The 18,125-nt window shown below is 38.9% G+C and overlaps 2 protein-coding genes across 5 annotated transcripts in view; one reads left to right on the plus strand and one right to left on the minus strand.

Moving 5' to 3' along the window:
- slc29a1a (solute carrier family 29 member 1a) overlaps nt 1-18,125 on the plus strand; it is a 21,104-nt gene continuing 2,979 nt past the window's right edge. Inside the window, exons 1-12 of one of the 4 annotated variants that reach the window (XM_058380421.1) lie at nt 10-155; nt 11,460-11,619; nt 12,411-12,473; nt 12,557-12,638; nt 12,853-13,019; nt 15,274-15,413; nt 15,709-15,843; nt 15,951-16,048; nt 16,833-16,914; nt 17,206-17,291; nt 17,414-17,522; nt 17,617-17,702. In XM_058380421.1, the coding sequence (XP_058236404.1) occupies nt 12,442-12,473; nt 12,557-12,638; nt 12,853-13,019; nt 15,274-15,413; nt 15,709-15,843; nt 15,951-16,048; nt 16,833-16,914; nt 17,206-17,291; nt 17,414-17,522; nt 17,617-17,702 (1,017 nt within the window). In that variant the 5' untranslated portion in view covers nt 10-155; nt 11,460-11,619; nt 12,411-12,441. Of the gene's footprint in view, nt 162-11,459; nt 11,620-12,410; nt 12,474-12,556; nt 12,639-12,852; nt 13,020-15,273; nt 15,414-15,708; nt 15,844-15,950; nt 16,049-16,832; nt 16,915-17,205; nt 17,292-17,413; nt 17,523-17,616; nt 17,703-18,125 lie in introns of all 4 variants that reach the window. The other 3 variants (XM_058380430.1, XM_058380412.1, XM_058380439.1) reach the window with 3 other exon arrangements.
- The window catches only part of LOC131346800 (zinc transporter ZIP9), a 15,858-nt gene continuing 15,467 nt past the window's right edge, over nt 17,735-18,125 (minus strand). Inside the window, exon 10 of the transcript XR_009203667.1 lies at nt 17,735-18,108. The gene's annotated coding sequence lies outside the window, so the exon portion shown is untranslated. The remainder of the gene's footprint in view (nt 18,109-18,125) is intronic.

The raw sequence follows: 18,125 nt of genomic DNA on the forward strand, positions 1-18,125 counted from the left end.
AGTGGCTGCTTACTATTGAGGTACACTACGTAGTGGCAAAGTAGATTAGGGCGTAGCAGCAGACATCCACATCCAAACACGTGTGCAACACATCCAAACACGCGCCGTTTGTGTGAGATAGCTGCAAGCTCCAAGAAAAAACTCTTCACCAAAAGGTAAAGGTAAAACAAACTCGGATTTTTTTGTGTCAGGTTTTATTTTGTTCCTCTCAGTGTGACTAGTACGTGCCTGTTTTTTCTTGTCCCGGAACGCAGTCTCACGCGGTTTGAATTGAATGGTGTATTTCACAACACACGTTGTGTGTTATTCCTTGTGCTCTTATTTGATTTTGGAGGTAGCTATAAAATGGTGGCAGCTATAAAATGAGCTATATTTAAATTATGGCTGAGATTGTAATTCGTGTTTACATTGAGTTAATTTTGCCGCGCCTTTGTTTCCCGTTGTGCTTTTGCCTACTACAATATGAAGTTGTGTTAGAGATATTTTGACACCCATTTTAATAAAAATGGTCAATATTTACTAACAACAACTGTGTAGAGATTATAAATGCCTGCCATTAATGTCTCAAAAAGTGGTTATAGATACACGTGGTTTCTACACAAGGAACACGTGTTCTCCGGAAACTTACTGCACGCACGTTAACAGAAAATGAGTAATGCTGAACTGTTGGATTTCCAGACTGCTTATTCCCTTTACATGTTCTGTAACAGAAAAATCTACTCAGACTGTCTTATCACCATCACATTTTGTAACATTTAACTATATGGAGCTTCAGCTTGGGCTTAGCGGTGTCTAGAGTTCATCTGATCAAGTTGATATGAACATATTCTGCTGTCTTGGTTCATATCTAAATAGCAGTAGATAGAGAGATTCTCTATGTGTTGTCATTTGGGTTACAGAGGCCATTTAAACAGGTTCAAAGTTCATAAAATGGGTAAATGGATTAAAGAAAAACAAACAAACCTCCAAACAAGCATCAGAAAGACTTTATTCATTTTTATTATTGATCAGTGCACATGCATTCATTTTGACCAGGTAGAAAAACAGGTGGTAACTGTGTAGTTTCTGTATTTTTAGTTTTTACTTCCAAGAGCTATCTCAAAACTGGACTTATCTCAGATACTGACTTATCTTGCATGTCAGTTCAGACGTATCTCTTCAGAATTCTGTCAGTAAGTTGGATTTTTTTCCCCCAGATGAGTCACAGTGTGACATCATAAGTCTGAGCTTTGAGATAAGTCACTTTGAGAAGTTTGAGATAAGGCAGAATTTGTACACTATTTTGCCAAGTGTTTTGGGACTCCCCTCCAAATAATTGAATTCAGGGGTTGGGTTTGACCCTATGGACCTTGCTTTGTGCACTGGTGTGCAGTCATGTTGGAACAGGAAGGGTCATCCTCAAACTGTTCCCACAAAGTTTGGAGCATGAAATTGTCCAAAATGTCTTGGTATGCTGAAGCATTAAGAGTTCCTTTCACTGGAACTAAGGGGCCAAGCCCAACACCTGAATTTGTGGGTGTCCCAAATCTTTTGGCAATTTAGTGTATATGATGATTTACTGTTTGAGAAGTGAGAATTTTGAGCAAGTTTTTAAAAAATTGCTGTATAAGGAAAAAAACAACACTTACTGACTGTGCTGACTTTGCATGTATATGTTGTCATTGCCAGTTCTTTCAGTATTATGGGGTGGAAATGGACTTCCATAGTATAACATTTTGTATATTAACGTTAACTAACTCTGCAGAAGCATCATATCCTTGCACACATGCTACAGACAGAGAAGTGAAAACCCCGGAGGATTTCTTGCATATGTCCTTACTTTTGTGACGCACATGATTAGAACCCATCCTACACAATCAACAAGTCTTACATGCTTACTATCTCAAATTTCTGTACCTCTTTCATGTGTTTTTGAGGATCTCCTTACTCAGCAGGACTAGTATTTTGTCTGCATGGCAGTGGGTGAGATCATTTAACACTGCAATATCTTGCTTTCTGTGGTTCTGTTGTTATGCTGTGGGAGCATTTTGCTGTCCTGGTTTTGTGTCCACTTTTCAGAGATCAGAAGAATCACTACAAATCAATACCAAGTTATTCTGACTGATTAGCTTTATCATATCTTATAATAATTTTATCCTTATGGGAGCTCTTCCAGGGTCACAATGCCTCAAGCTCAACGAATGATTAGGAGTTTGAATATTTTGAAAATCACACACTATGGCCTTCATAGTCAGCCCTGATGTGCAGGAGGAACGAGTTTGACAGAACTATTCATTCCAAAAATTAGTAGAGAGATTATCTTAGAAAAATGGTGCATCATTCTTCCAGTACAGTTGCTGAGACTTGTAGGATCTGTGCAAAGGCAAACTGATGCCCTCTCATGGTAGCTTAACACCTTAATAAGACACTTTGTTGTTTTGTCCTTTAACCGGTCACCTGTTTAAAGTGACAATGTTCTCTGTGAAGAAATTCTGCCTGCCTGTTTAACATGAACACCAAAGTGTGAAGTTACTTTAGCCATATTGTGCCAGGACAGTACAGCGGATATGAGTCTACACATCCCTGTTAAAGTGACAGCTCTTTGTGATGTAAAAAAATAAAATAAAAAAAGTAAATAAACCAAGATGAAGTTAGTTTAGGCACATTTATGCCACCAAGTTATTGTGACCCTTTTTTCCCTAAAATGTTTGGGTTTGACATGATTTATCTTTTTATTTTTATTTTTTCACATCACAAATTGCTGCCAGTTTAACAGAAGCATGTCCATTGTATATGTGAGGTATTGTCTGTTGGTTTTATGTGGTAGTCTTTAATAACAGTTTATACTACTTTGCCACGCTCTCAAAAAAATAACTCATTGGCTTGAGTGGTAGTTTGGATCTGTTGGTATCCAACAATATTGCAAATCCTTGATGGCCCACATTGAGACTTAAATTAAATTTTTCAATAGAACGCACTGTAATTCTTTTCAGCACTGAGGGCTGGGCTCACACATCTCTGGTATTTGCATGAAAATTCCTTGTGGTTGAGTGCATGCAAAGTCCCTGTTCCACCATTTAAAGGTACATTTACCTCCTCGTACATTACACTCCTGTCCCGGAGCAATGCCACTATTTCTGCATCCACCTTCATCACTAATAAATTACACCATCATGGAAAAGCACTGACATTGTTTTTTCCATTAAAAAAAAAAAACATTCTTGCTCATAGTAGTATCTGGCTGCTTATCAATTTTAGACTGGTGTGGGTGGAGTGAAGAGGTGTTGGGGAATGTCCAGAAAATGACGTTAACATGAACATAATTAAGCACTCCGGGCTGTTAAAGTTTCCAAATAGATGCTCTCAGCTATATAGTACATTGTTCTGAGAGATTGGCATAAACAAATAATATTATCATCTTCTATATATTTATAACGGAAAAAAACTGGCTACATCTTTATTAATCACAGCTAAAAGGGATGTAACAATTAAGTCAAAAAGCTAGATGTGGCCTGTGGCTGATTGAATCTCAGGAACATATGATTTCATTACTGCAGTATAACGTCATACTGTCAGCTGTCTGCCATTACAGGTTCCCAAAATGATCTGGGTTTTACTACTTGTCCAAAAGGTTGAATTAATGCTCTGGAACAGCTTGTCCTCAGATAAATGGCGCACACACAAAAAAAACCCCAAGCAGGACAGAACCTGTTTTGAAATGATTTAAGGATACAAAATGAAGTACAGGAAATAAGTACAAAAGCATTCTCCTAGCTTTATGTATGTGGTTTTACTCAGTTCCAAGATGTTTTGACAAGCATTGAGATGCGTTTTGACTAAAGCATATATTAAGCATGAAAGTAAGAGGTTCTGTGTTTCGGTTTGTTCCATAAGCAGTTTCATCCCACTAAACAGCAAGATGACTCATTTGCACCCTGTGTTTTTGAGGTAATTTTGCCGAGTTTTGACTAACAGCGAGAGAAAACACGGGCATCACTCCAGAGTTTTGCCTCATTGCACTTGGAAATGCTTTCAATGTCACCATGGCCTGCTGTTCTGCCTTGTTAAGTTAATTTTTTTTCCTGAAGAGGTAGTGAAATTCATACTCCAAACATTTGCATCATAGCAACCAGCTTGTCCTTGGCCCTTAGACAGAGTTAAAGCAAAGTTGTTTCTTCATCCCACTCTGTTCCGCTTCAGGAAAATCTCTAAACTGTAGACAACACTCCGAGTTTGTCCCTGTTGTCTTCCACTGGAGCTTAATGTTAGGGCTTCAGACTTTCTTTCTTTCTTTTTTTTTTAGCTCTTATGGACCTCAAAAATAGGAACGCTGTTAGGGGTACATACAAAAGTTAAGTTTTAGTGTTCAGATATTTTATTTGTCTTTAATATTAAAGACGTTTTGCTATCATAAAGCAGCTGAATGTAACGTGGTAGACAGTGCTAACCCTCGTCCTGAGAAGCCTGCAGGATAGTCTGGTGTAATTGGATGAGCTGTTTGTGTTTTCATTTCAAATTAGCACTAAATAGGCTTCATCAACGTAACACAGTCTCAGTATTTTTGTAAAATGGGGCCCTTCTTCGGATTTTGCAGGTTTAAAAGGTCACCAAATTGGGGGAAGAGATAAGGGGCTATCTTCCCCACCATGGTTTGTAGGAACATGTAGAACCACAGTGGGGGAATAGATAGCCATTTTAGTATGTAAAGCAACTCGCCATACGTATAAACATCGCGGCTCTGAGCTCAGCTGGGGATGGATCGTGAAAAGTTATTGCGTCTGAATGCAGGTTTTCCCACATAGTAGGCTATAATCTGCTGCCACGTTACGGAAGCAGTGATCCATGAACTAGAGGCAGGGTTGTTTTTTTGTTGTTGTCACAGCTAGTTATAGCTATGAAGCAAAGCAGTGAAAGTAACCTGATTAAAATATTTTGAAACTCAGCAAGAGTAGTTTTGCTAGCAGTTTGCTGTAGAAGATGTACAATAAAATATGTTTACATTTATAGGCACGTGGAAAGTAAACTAGTCATTGATAATAAGGGATCCTGATGCAGTGAAAAGAATAAAACACCTTAAGTTCAATTCACTTTGATTATATGAGTATGCCAGTGGCAAGAAAAACTCCTTGAGACTTTGTCTGTTTAGCAGCACTTAAAGTTTTTCCTGTTATCATTGGCTGTAAACGAGATGATGATGATAAGTAATATTAACAATAATAATATTTACCTTATTTTTTGGGATACATTTTCTTTGACACTCACTGTTTACTTTTATTAGGAAAAACCTCTACATTCATAATTATACATACATACATACATACATACATACATACATACATACATGTTATTTAATCAGCCATTTAAAAATCATGTAGATCAAAATCTTCTGGTAATGTTCAGATCAAGGATCAGAATGAAGAAAAAGTGTGATCTCTTTGATCGTGGCATGGATATTTGGACTATATGGGCTAGTTGCAGTAATTCAAACTGGGACTATCCGTGAAATTTTCACACACAAAAAACTCCAACAGACCATTGCACAGAATAGTGCCCAAAAAAAGGCTAGATCGGTTCGAGCTGCCAGGAAGGGTATCAAAGCTCATAAGCATCTCGGCCTGCACAAAACTTCATATCACATGTTATCAGATGTTGGTACGTGTTGGAGTATAAATAAACAAGCACTGTTAGACTGATACCTGATGCCAGTGTCTGTCAATGTAGTCAAAGCTATTGATATCCAAGTAAAAGAACAACACTTCCACTCAATCTAGTCCTAACGTTGTACTGTCAGGGGCTCTAGGAATAGCCTGCCTTGCCATAGCCACCAGTAAACACCATGTAACCTGAGGAGGTCTTTTATACAGCAAAAGCAACTAGTCATAGTTCTAATAGGTTAGTCACACGAATGACATGAAAAAGGATTTCTTTTTTTATCCATATGGCTTCATATAGAAAATGTAATGTCAAGTGGAATCTTTATATCAACAGCAGCTATACTGTCGCACCCTGCTGCCTCATTGTAGCCCTCCTCATGTTACTTGCTGTCTATTTAAGGCTCAGCAACTCACAAGGATAGCTATTCTTGGAGCCCCTGGCACTAAAATGCCACAATACCTGAGCACAGGAAGTATCGACAGAGAAGAATATTGGAGGGTGGCCGTGTAATAGAGTCCATCATCATGGAGTTGTGTAAACATAAAGGATTTGTTTGGATTCAAAAACATAAACATTTTACATTATGCTCATTACATTAGCATCCCATAAAAAGGATGGATCATGGGAGAAGGGAAACAGATAAAATGCTGTATTTGTCCCTAAACCACCCCAAGTCCTCACCTTTCCTCATTTCCTGTTTGCTTCATAAGGAAGGAAATTTGAGGTGTCTGTGTAGTAATCTGACTCTAAAATGCTTCTACTGCATCTTTTGTTCAACCCAAAGTGTCAGCATGAATCTCTTAAGGCAGTAAATTCATATGCTAATTTGACTCCTTACTTGGAACTTTATTTGCTGACAGTCAGGGCTGGAAGGAAATGATGAGTTAGGATTTCTGTCATTTGGTAGCACTCCTTTACAGTGGATAAACCACCTTCCCTCAAACTAGATAATTTGCCATCTGATAAATGTGGCTAAGTACACATTTATAATTTGCAGTACAATCTGAAAGTACATTTGGGTTTGCGGAGAAAATATGAATGATATCTTCCGTAGTTCTGCGATGCAAAGAGCTTGTTTCTAAGAGAGGCGCGGTTTCTTCAGTCGGATTGAAAAATGCGCCGAAAGACGGGGAGGAGCCGAAAGTCTGCCACCGTTTTCATATGAAATTTAAAGTGAACTGAAGCGATCACGAATTTGTGTAGAGTTTATGGAGAATCGCAGAATTCTTAGGGTGGCTGAATAGTAATGTTAAAAATGGCCTAGCGACGAAAACGGCGGCAGACTTCGGGCTCCTCCCCGTCTTTCAGCGGGTTTTCAATCCGATTGAAGAAATCGCGGCGTCGTAGAGCGAAGATCAGAGGACAAGTGTGTGTGTGCGCGTGCACGTGTGTGTGTGTGATCAGGAAGACCAATATTTGAGTACTTGTTCAGTACTCAAATGTTATACACATCTATACAGTACAGTGGAATGCTGCAATAAGTTTACCATCCTACCCTGTTAGTGAAACCTTTTATTTATTTATATTTTTTACTATTATACCCTCACTGGGGGCTGAGTCCCCCTTAAATGAAAATCCTAAACTCGCCCCCGATTGTGCCCATATACACAGTTGTAAAACGCTGTCTGCCACCTGTTTGATTTTATTTAGCATGTAAGTTGAATGTTGAACTGCTTTACAAAATTGTTTTTCTTCAGGGATTTTTTTCCAGGTGACAATTATTTATTTTATAAAAAGTGATTTAAGTCTGCAGTTTGCACTTTACAAATCCCTCATGTTTTGTTATATTAATTTAGCAGTTCATATGTTTGGTTATACTGTTTTTGCTCAAATTAAAAAAATCTATTCTATAGTCTAGTGTTTTATTAATTTTTTTTTTAAAGAAAAATAATCGTTTTAAAATCGAATTTTATTCTAAAAAATTGGAGATTCAATTTTTTGGACATCGCCCAGCTCTAGGTTATTATTGCTTTAAGTAAAAACGGAAAAACCGCGGTTCACATACGCTTGTTGATCCATGGAGGTCGTAACAAACGGTTCAATATTATATTGAGTATTGTGGCATCCCTAATGTGGATGTTCCTGTTAGACAGAGCTTCATTTATGTGTTTTGGTTAGACTTTAAAATTGAGACGACTTTCAATCAGCAGGTGAATTCTGAGGATATGCCAGACCTGCTCTCTGTCAAGATACAGACTATTGCGTAAGGTTTTCTCTAATCATATCTCTGGCGAATTTCTTCTAAGCTCTACTGTGAAGCTATTTGTGGTTATATTCAAGTGGATGCAATTCAATCATTCATTCAACATAACAAATTTGGAGAACTGAAGCTTTTAAAAGCTTCAAAGACTTTCTCTGTTTAATGCTCCCAGTCCCAAAAGACCTGTTAATAAGAATGTGTGCATTGATTTAGTGATAAGCTTTCTGAGCAAGTAATGGTAAAATACTAACCCAAATAGATTAAGACATCGATGACTCAAATCAGACACGCCTAGCATGTGAAGGGCTGATCCAAAAATAATTCTGTTGGTCATAACCGAGTTAGGCTGTATAACACTCCAGGAAGAAAATAGCTAACGGTCATTGGCCATGAAAAAACTCAAGTACAAGTGAACATTACTTTTAGATTGCCAGTTAAATCTACATTTAACTTTCCCTCCTTAGTTAATTCTTATTTCCTTAGTTTCCTTTCTTTCATACAGCAGTTATCTGTGTAGCCCAGAAGGACGGATTTTGTTTTCATAATGCACGATTTTCCTCAGTAATGCTTTCTAAAATTGTCAAAGTTTTGCCATCCAGGTTTGTATTTGTATTTGCAGATTTGGCAACCCTATCAAATGGAACAAAAACACACATAGCAGTAAAAAATGCTGGAATGAGGCAGAGAGCAAGTTTAGAAACTTTATATTATTTTAGAAACCGAGAAGGATGTGGTATGTTCATTTTTCCTCAAACTTTCACAACAGCACACAAGCATCTTTTATCGCTCCAGATTTAATCCTGAGCCAACTGCATTATTTCTCAGCAGGAGTTCTTCTAGTGCATCACTCCAGGCCATGAAGTAATTATTAGTCTAATTTGAGAAACATGGCAACATGCCGTTTGGATTTATTATTCAGACTAAAATGTGGCATGTATTGTGCTGGAATTTGTCTCTACTATTTTACTGCCTGAGAAACCCCAGCTCTTTGAAGCAAAATTGGAGATTGCTGTCTCCTTTTTTATATGAAAAGAAGTTATCCGCCTTTCCCAGATTTTTGCTCATTTTATTTTGTGTAATGTTAAAACAATTAAAATGCAGCTCTAAATATACACTCACTGAGCGCTTTATTATGAACGCTATACTAAGGACCTCCCGTTTCTTTCAAAACAACCACAGTGCTTCATGGCATGGATTCCACAAAATGTTGGAAGCATTCCTTTGAGTTTGAGCTCCATGTTGACATAACTGCATCTCACAATCCCTGCAGATTTTTCAGGTGCACTTTCATGCTGTGAATCACCCATTCTACCAGACTGAAGAACACTGAACACATGTTCAGGAATCCAGGCTGAGACATCTCTTGCTTCATGACATTGTGCATTATCATGCTGAAATCAGGCATTAGATGGGATATGAAGGGATGCACATGCTCAACAACAATACTCAAATAGTCTGTGGCATTCAAGCGATGATTGATTGGTATTGACAGGACAAAAGTGTCTAAGAAAACATTTACACCATTACATCACCTCCACCAGCCTGGACTGTTGACACAAGACAGGTTGGCTCCATGGATTCATTCATTTTGCTGGCACCAAATTTTTTACCCTATCAACGGTGAGCCTATGTTTTTCCAGTCTTCATCTGTCCAGTTTTGGTGAGTCTGTTCCCACTGCAGCCTCAGATTTCTGTTCTCAGCTGACAGAATTGGAATCCGATGCAATCTGCTGTTGCAGCACATCCTCCTTGCATCATCCTTGTGTATCCTGAGATGCTTTTCTGCTCACCACAAATGTACAGAGTGCTATCTAGATACTGTAGCCTTTCTGTCAGCTCGAACAAGTCTGGCCATTCTTTATTGATCTCTCTTATCACTAAGGCTGTTTCCGTCCAAAAACTCCATTTGCTGGATGTTTTTCTTCTTGATTGCACCACTCTGTGTAAATTCTAGAGCAGGGTCATCCAATATTATCTGCAAAGGGCCAGAATGAGTTTTCATTCCAACCAGGCAGAAGTCACATCTTATCTATTGAAACCAACATCAGTAAATTAAACAACTTTAATCAAGTGTGGCTTCTGCTACAATGAAAACCTGCACCCGCACCAGCCCTTTGTGGACACGATTGGCTCAGGAGAAGGTTCAGCAGATAAAATTCCAGGAGATCAGCAGCCTATAATAAAATAAGCCCGCTTGAAGCTATCGAGATTTTATACTGCCCTCGTTCTGATGGGTGATGTGAACATTAGCCGAAGCGATTGGCTCGTATCTGTGTGATGCATTTTACTGCCACACAATTGACTGATTAGATAGTGTATGAATGAGTAGGTGTACAGGTTCTTATTAAAAAGCTTATTTATCAGTTTAGTAACATCTCTGTGATTTTAGACAAATAGAAATATCATGCTTTCTTCAGCTTAAACTTCAAAAGAAAGCACCAACATTTTTTTAGGTTCCCAAAGTATGAACACAGTCCTGAATGTGCAGATCATTTGAATGGTTAAAGTAGAGCTTCACACATATCTGTTAAGTGCATGAAATAAAGACCCTTAACTCTTTAACTGTGTTATCTTAATACGGGTACAAAGGTCATTTAGTAATGTGCTTTTGCTGAGTGAACCTTGTTTCATGGATGATTCTATACCGATGTCCAGTATAGAACGTGGAGCAAACGAAGGCCGTGATTCCTCTCACCAGCCATGTCATGTGGATTCACTTAGACCTCATTTACTCTCAGATCATATTAAAATTCGCAGATGCTTTACAAAGCAAACCAATGTTCAGTTTTCGTCTGTACTAATGCTGAGACTGCTGACATTCAGTAGTCTAGCTTAGGGGTGATTCAGTGCTATTTTTTTCGGTTGGTGAGTAACCTACTTAGTTTTATCCAAACAGTTGCATTATGGGACATTTGGTTAAGTCTGTTTATGTAGGTTGCTGCTCTGGGCTGTTTGTTTGGGCATTTGACCTAGATTGATTGCTGTCGTTAATTGTGAAACCACTGTCTTTTTGTCCCCTGGTAATCCTGTTCATTAGTAAATGAGCTTGATGTCAGACTTATTTGGTATCGATGCACCTTTTGAAGAGATGGACTATGTATTAAACCATCAATAGTTCCTCATAGCTCAATGTTTGTCAATACCTTGAATATATTTCAGAGAAAAGTCTGATTCAAGTAACAAGCACCCAGTTCTGCTCATGTAATGCTTGCGTTTCAGGTGTCTGCCTCTAGCAGACGGAATTAAATTCCCTATTCATTGTCACACTCCCTGGACAGGGCATCATCATCATGTAAAAGATGTAACAGATGTTTGCCAACGAGTCGAAACATTCAAATTATTGAGTGGCGCGAGTGAATTGCATTAATGTAGGAGTTGCTTTGTTTTCTGACCAGCTGTTTGGCTTGTTTCATCAAGCAAGAGGACATCCCACTTTGTTCAGATGATTTAGGAGTCTGTTCATTTTGTTGTTGCTGTGGGACCTCACAAAAGCTTAGTCTCCTAGGTGTGAGAGAGAGAGAGCAATATATAGATTGGCAGTATATTAAATATAGGGTGTATTATATGTGTAAGCCTAATGCATGTAGTCATGTTTTCTAATCCCTGCATATGTGATGCATTCCAGAGATCTACTGTTTGGGAGGAGTGAATGAGAGGCGGGGGGAGAACTTTTTTGCTTCCTGAGAACTGCACCATACTGTTGTCTTCACCGTATTAGATGAGCTTTTTTCAGCAGCTGACGCTGTAGTTTGACACTGTTGGTGGAGGGCTGAAGGATACGCATTGTAAGACCTTTTTTTGTTATCCGTTATGTGGTTATGTGTTATTTTTAGTGATTGCAGTTGCTAAGGTCAGTGTAATGCAATAAAGCATCAGCATTTTCTAGACATTGCTCTTGTAGCACCTGACTTCCGACTGATTTCTGTTCAGATTATCAGATATCTCTTGACACTGCAAACATCAGTATAATCAGATAATGGGCACAAAGTAATACCTGATATGCTGTGGTGATAATTGATATGTTGCAGTGATGCACTGGATAATTCAGACATACTAACAAAAAATTCTGACCCCTAAAGTAAATGTTAAATAAGTAATTTTGAAGCTTGAAGCTTTTGTATTTTATGGATAACCCTTTTGTTAGTCTGGGAATTTAGCTCTGATGGCTGGAATTTTACTATTAAAAAAAAAAAAAAAAGACTAGATTCCTGAGTTTGAAGGACTTTTCTGAAACCCCCCTGATGGGGGAAATTAATGGCATTATTGTTTGAATTCCTTTGCCTGTCAACACAAGGGGGTCTTACTAGTTTTTAATAAGTGCCTTATGAGGTTTTAAAGTGAAGCCTTACTTCTAGGCCTGTGTGTGGAGGGGGGACCTGAATGCTTTAATTTAATTAAAAAAAAAAAAAAAATTAAATTTATTTATATATTTTTTTAAGGTGGGGGCGTTTGCTTGTATCAATGAACATGCACCTGGGCACATATTTGTAGAACCAGTTTGTCACAAATGGTTTTCAGCATACATTTACACATCACTAATTCGATCATTCCTAAAATTCTCCCTATTGTCTTCCAGCTTCCGTAAGAGAAAACTACACCAGTGACAAATGACGACTGCTGTTAATTCACCACGGGACAGGTGAGTAATATCGCTTTGTAACTTCATATCCAGGTCCTGGAAGCTGAGAATCTGCAGGTTTGTAATATTGTTTATCTTGACAGATATAATGCTGTCTGGATTATATTTTTCATCCTGGGGCTGGGAACGCTTCTGCCATGGAACTTCTTCATGACTGCTACTCAGGTAACAATGCCACTTATCTATTTATTTATTGTAGGGACTCATTTGTATGCGTTTAGTAAACCTTTTTTGCTCACTTTGATCTGTTTTTTTTTTATTACTATATTATTCATATCTTATTTGTAGTAAACTGTAACCTTGATTTCATAATTAGAAAATTTCATACTGAAGCATTTTTATGGCGTTTTTATAAGTTTGTCGAATTATTTCTTCACAGTACTTCACCAGCCGTCTGAAGGATCCTGCTATGAGTGCAGAACCTCAGAACCAGACCATGGCTGACTCGCGTAGCGTCCTGGAATCGAAGTTCAACAATGTGATGACCCTGTGTGCCATGGTGCCGCTGCTCATCTTCACCTGCCTTAATTCCTTCCTCCATCAGAGGTAAAGCAAGCTTTTCTAAACTTCTTCAGGCACATCATAGTTCTTTTTGGCCTCTTTAAAAAAAAAAAAAAAAAAAAAAAAAAAAATTAGCTTGTACTGACCCTGACACTCTGCTTGTATATTGCGTATATCTGACGATGTCAGGACTTGAAGCAGAGAGTTTAGTACCCTACATTCTTGATTTTTTTTTTAAGATTAGATTCATTTTCTGCCACAAAAATTCAAGCTTCTGGGAAACTTGACAATGTTTTTTAGGTATTAAAAAACTCATACAGTACTTAAATATGCAGTTTTTATTCAAAATTGGGAAGCACAGGTGTCTGTTGTTAAAGTGTACATGGTAAGCAGCCGTAACTACCACGTGCCCTTGTGCCACTAAAGTAGCTCTAACATGTTGAGGCATGGACTCCACATGAACTCTGAAGGAGTGCTATTGTATCTGGCATCAAGACGTATCTGTATCTGGCAGAAGATCTTTTTTTTTTATGTCCTGTAAGTTGCAAGGTGCAGCCTCCATAGAGGGGCCTTGTTTGTCCAGCACATCCCACAGATACTTAAGAGATTGAGATCTGGTGAATTTGGAGTCCAGGTCAACACTTCAATCACTTGTCCTGTTCCTCAAACTAGGGAGGTGCATTATCCTGCTGAATAAAGCTGCAGCCATTTAGGAATAATATGACTGATTGCTCAATCGTTCATGATCTTGTCTCTGGTTTGTTTGTCCTTCCTTAAAGCACTTTTGGTAGGTACTAATCACTGCATTCCAGGAACACCCATCGCCAACTGTAGTTTTAGAGATACTTAAGCTTACCCGTTTTTTTCCTACTGCTCTCACATCAACTTTGAGACCTGGCTGTTTAATTAATATGTTCCACCCCTTGACACAGGTGCCATTGTATCTGTGTATCAGTTCTGGCCTCCTGTTTCAATTCTCATTCTCAAGTCTCTTCTCATAATCAATAGCATGTACTGACATTTTTTCCCCCCTACGCTATACACACCTCAAATGGCACATTATGTTGCCCTTATGCCAGTAAGCATTAATAATTCCTCCCATTTAAAGCCTGCTGAATTTGAATCTAAAATAGAAGTCCATAGAAGCTTCACAGGATTCCAGTCATGGGCTTCAGAGTAGATTCTCATGCAGGTTGCACTGCAGTATTGTAATGAGAGATTTGCTTCACTACAATTCACTAAGACACCAAATGTGACGAGTAATATAAACATTTTGGCAAAGATTGCAGTTCTTCATATTAATGAAAATTTAATATTTAAAATAAAATAAAATACGGGCCTCCATGTAGGCTTAAACCAGTCCCCTCTGGTACACTTCTCTACTTCCATGTTTTTTCCAACCAGGTAAATAATTTCTCACCATAGCACTTCATATTGCCTTCTGCTACTGCAGTGTGCTATCAATAGTGAAAACAGTGAACAGGCTAAATGTCATTTGACCCACAAGCTCAAATGTCTGCTGCACCCATGGTGGAGGCTGTTTTAGACTAAAGAGGCTTTCACATAATTCATGGGAAATTCAGTGTGGGATGATGTTTACACAATGGGAGAAATATATAAGTAGTTCGAATTTTCCAACTTTTCCCAACAAATGGGTCTTTGCAGGACGACAGAGCAGCATGTAAGCTTTTTCCAGGTTATTTTCTTGCTTCAGAACAACATGAGCAAAATGCCAACAGAAACAACAGACAGTATATCGCTAGTTGTTAACTTAGAAGTTATTCTAATCAACCCCTCCTGTTCTCATAAGTCATTTGTTTGTGTTCTGGGTAACTGAAATGAGTTTATTTAGGGCATATCATAGGCAGGCACAAGCAGAAACAATAAAGCAGTGAAGATCAGGGGACGTGTTAGACGTGCTGTTCAAGCCCCACCCTGATTATAAGTATGACCTTTCATCATCCCATGAGCTTCATATCTCTTAGCCTGCTCCCCTGTTTGTTTGTGTGTTTAGTTTCCACCGTGTCCACTAGTTCATTATGCTATTAGACAAACTGGCCAATGAAAAGGATTTAGCAGAGTTGGTGTGAGCTGAACACACATTCAGGGATTGTGTTCATGTTCAGGTACCCAGAGGGTATGTTAGTTTTATTTAACAAAAGAATTTTGTGGTATCTCACCCACCCCCTTACTCCTTTTTAGCCTTCACCTAAACATTATCTCAGGACTGTATGAGGAATGTTGATCTTTGATCCTCTTTGATCCCCCATATCTCTCCATCTTCCCTCCTCCACTACAGGATTCCTCAGAAATGGAGGATCTCCGGCAGCCTCTGTGTGATCCTGGTGGTGTTTCTCATCACCGCAGTGTTGGTCAAGGTGAACATGGAACCTATGCCCTTTTTCACCATCACCATGATCAAAATCGTCTGCATCAACTGTGAGTGGCTCTGCTGGACGTCTCTGGTTTTTCCACCATCATGCAGTGGCTTATTTTTTCACTCAAAGAGTTAGGGTCAACATGACAGACCAACCCTCTTTGATATTGTTTTTATTACATACTGGTTTGGGAAGTGTAGCTGTGGAAAAGATAACAAAAAAGAGAATATGCAGTGGGAACTAATCTTTGAAATTCCTATGGGGATACACTGTACCATGTGTTAAGTTGACTTTACACTCTGTTGATCTTCCTTTCTCACCACTCCATTTTGCTTTTTTTCTTGTTCCTCATTTAGGCTTTGGTGCGATTCTGCAGGGGAGTCTCTTTGGACTGGCAGGATTGCTCCCAGCTTCCTATACCGCACCAATCATGAGTGGTCAGGGGTTTGCTGGAACATTTGCAGCCTTTTCCATGATCTGTGCAATCGCCAGTGCGTTTTCATTTGTTTTGATGGCAGATTATTTTGTTGTTTGAGCCTTATTTTTTCTACATTCTAGGTCATGACTCTTTGGGCTTATGTTATTTTGATGTTTCCAGGTGGCTCAGCGATACAGGACAGTGCTTTTGGTTACTTCATCACTGCCTGTGTCGTAATTGTTCTGGCCATCGTTTCTTACGTTGCCCTGCCCAAAATGGTACGACCCGAGTTTTATTAAGCTTTACGGTTTTCAGTTTCATCACTAAAGTGCATCACTGTATTCAAAATGACATTGGCTATGCCATTAAATTTTAGGCATTCTAGGTTTTATAGGCACCCAATCTATTGTAAGGCATGTCTTTCCGTAAGTTAAGTTAATTTATCGCAACATATGCATATCAAAGGTCATCCAGTTTTCCCAGAGCTTTTATTGACCATTATTAACTGGCTATTATAATAGAACAAGGGGTCTTCAGTCTTCTCCATCAAGGGCTGGTGTGGCAAAAATTGTCTTTCTACCCAGTAAGGGGTCTGACCTGATTCCACATTGATCTCCAAGTGTACCCTCTGTTTGGCAGGAATGAAAGTCTGCATACACACCGGCTTTTTGCGGATAAGTTTGAAGGCTCCTGATACGCTGTAGCACATAATAGCGCAGAACTCACAATTTTGGAAAAGTCTTATGCCTAGTTATTATTGTAAGGTGTTGGATAGACCTAGGACCTACGGGTTGATATGTTCTAACATACTCCGATGCTAAAATGCTTCACTCTTGTACAAAATATGTAAAGTTTTTTTTGTCGTTGTTGTTTTTTTCTCGGGATTGATCTTCACCCCTTTGTCAAATATTTACACCTTACCTCTTATCATTTCTCATCTTAGGGCGTATCTCTGACATGAGCACAGTTAAATCTGTCTTCATTAAAGTTATGGCAAAATGTACTTAGTGATTTTGAGCCTTATATCACACCAACTTCTGCCTGTGTTTCGTGGCTTTGCAGGAATTTTTCAAGTATTATGCCGACACCAGCATCCCCAAACCAAGCAGTGATGAGGAAAACAAGATGGACCTTTTGACCAAAGGTAGAGTTCTTATTAATGACACAGATGCTTCCTTTTGAAAAAGTTCTCAATGCAAGCTGAGTGATCCAACCCAGAGATTTCCAAACCATCTGGCATGTTTGTTCTCTTCTCTTTGGCACTGCATTTGAGTGCTTTTCGATGAAGCCAGAGCCTCTTGAGACCCTGCAGTGTGTATTCTCCATGTTGCTTTCCACTCTGGTGTTATTTACACTTTTTGTATGGTGTGTTTAAATTTGTGCTGGAAAGCAGCAGGGATGATGTCATTGATGGTTGTGGATGCTGCTGTTACAGAGCACTCTGAGGAGAAGCAGGCAGTAGTGAGTCTGACCGATGAAGAGACTGCACATAACACCTCTGTGTTTGCCATCTTTAAAAAGGTATTTTTTTTAAGGAGTTTCCCAGTGTTTAATGTTTGTGGGTGTCCAATCACATTGGCCATGTCCTGGTGTCCTAAAAGATGCCCTGATGCTTACCTGTTTTTGTACCCCAACCCTTTTAGATCTGGGTGATGGCCCTTTCAGTGTGCTTTGTCTTCACCATCACTATTGGAATATTTCCTGCTGTAACTGTGGAAGTCCAGCCCACTGGGGAAGACGGTGGTGATTGGCGTAAGCGTGTTTTTCTGAAAGATTGCTTTTCAAAAAATTCCACTGCTCATCATATTCTAATGTCATTGGCTTCCTGTTTCACTGCTAACCCTAGAAAAGTACTTCATTCCCGTGTTCTGCTTCTTGCTCTTTAACTTGATGGACTGGGTTGGACGAAGCTTAACTGCAAAGTTTATGTGGGTAAGTGCATGTTTTATTGTTAGGGGAAAAAGCGTGCTGGCTCCAAGCCCCCGTTTCACTTGACAAAAACAATCCAAACATCTGGTGCAACTGTGTGTATGTGTTTTTAAATGAGCACTTTATTTCCTTCCATGGAACAGTCCAGCTTTTACAGTAACAAAGACCAGAGAGTGAGAGGAAAAACAACAACAAAAAAAACAAACACCATTTCAATCATAGTTGTATTATATAGTGTTTTTCACAATAGGGGTCAGCTTTACAGAAACCCAGAAGCATTTAGTTGGATTAGGAATCATTACTCTTCTACACCTGGAGGTAGAGCCTCTGTGTGCAGGAAGACAGGAGGCAGAGCTTTTGCCAGAGCTCCAGGCTATGAAAACAGGTCAAGTTCATGCTCAGCTGTCACCTAAAAGCACAGAGAGA

This window comes from Hemibagrus wyckioides, linkage group LG03 (genome assembly GCF_019097595.1).
Source record: "Hemibagrus wyckioides isolate EC202008001 linkage group LG03, SWU_Hwy_1.0, whole genome shotgun sequence".
In the NCBI taxonomy this organism is placed as follows: Eukaryota; Metazoa; Chordata; class Actinopteri; order Siluriformes; family Bagridae; genus Hemibagrus; species Hemibagrus wyckioides.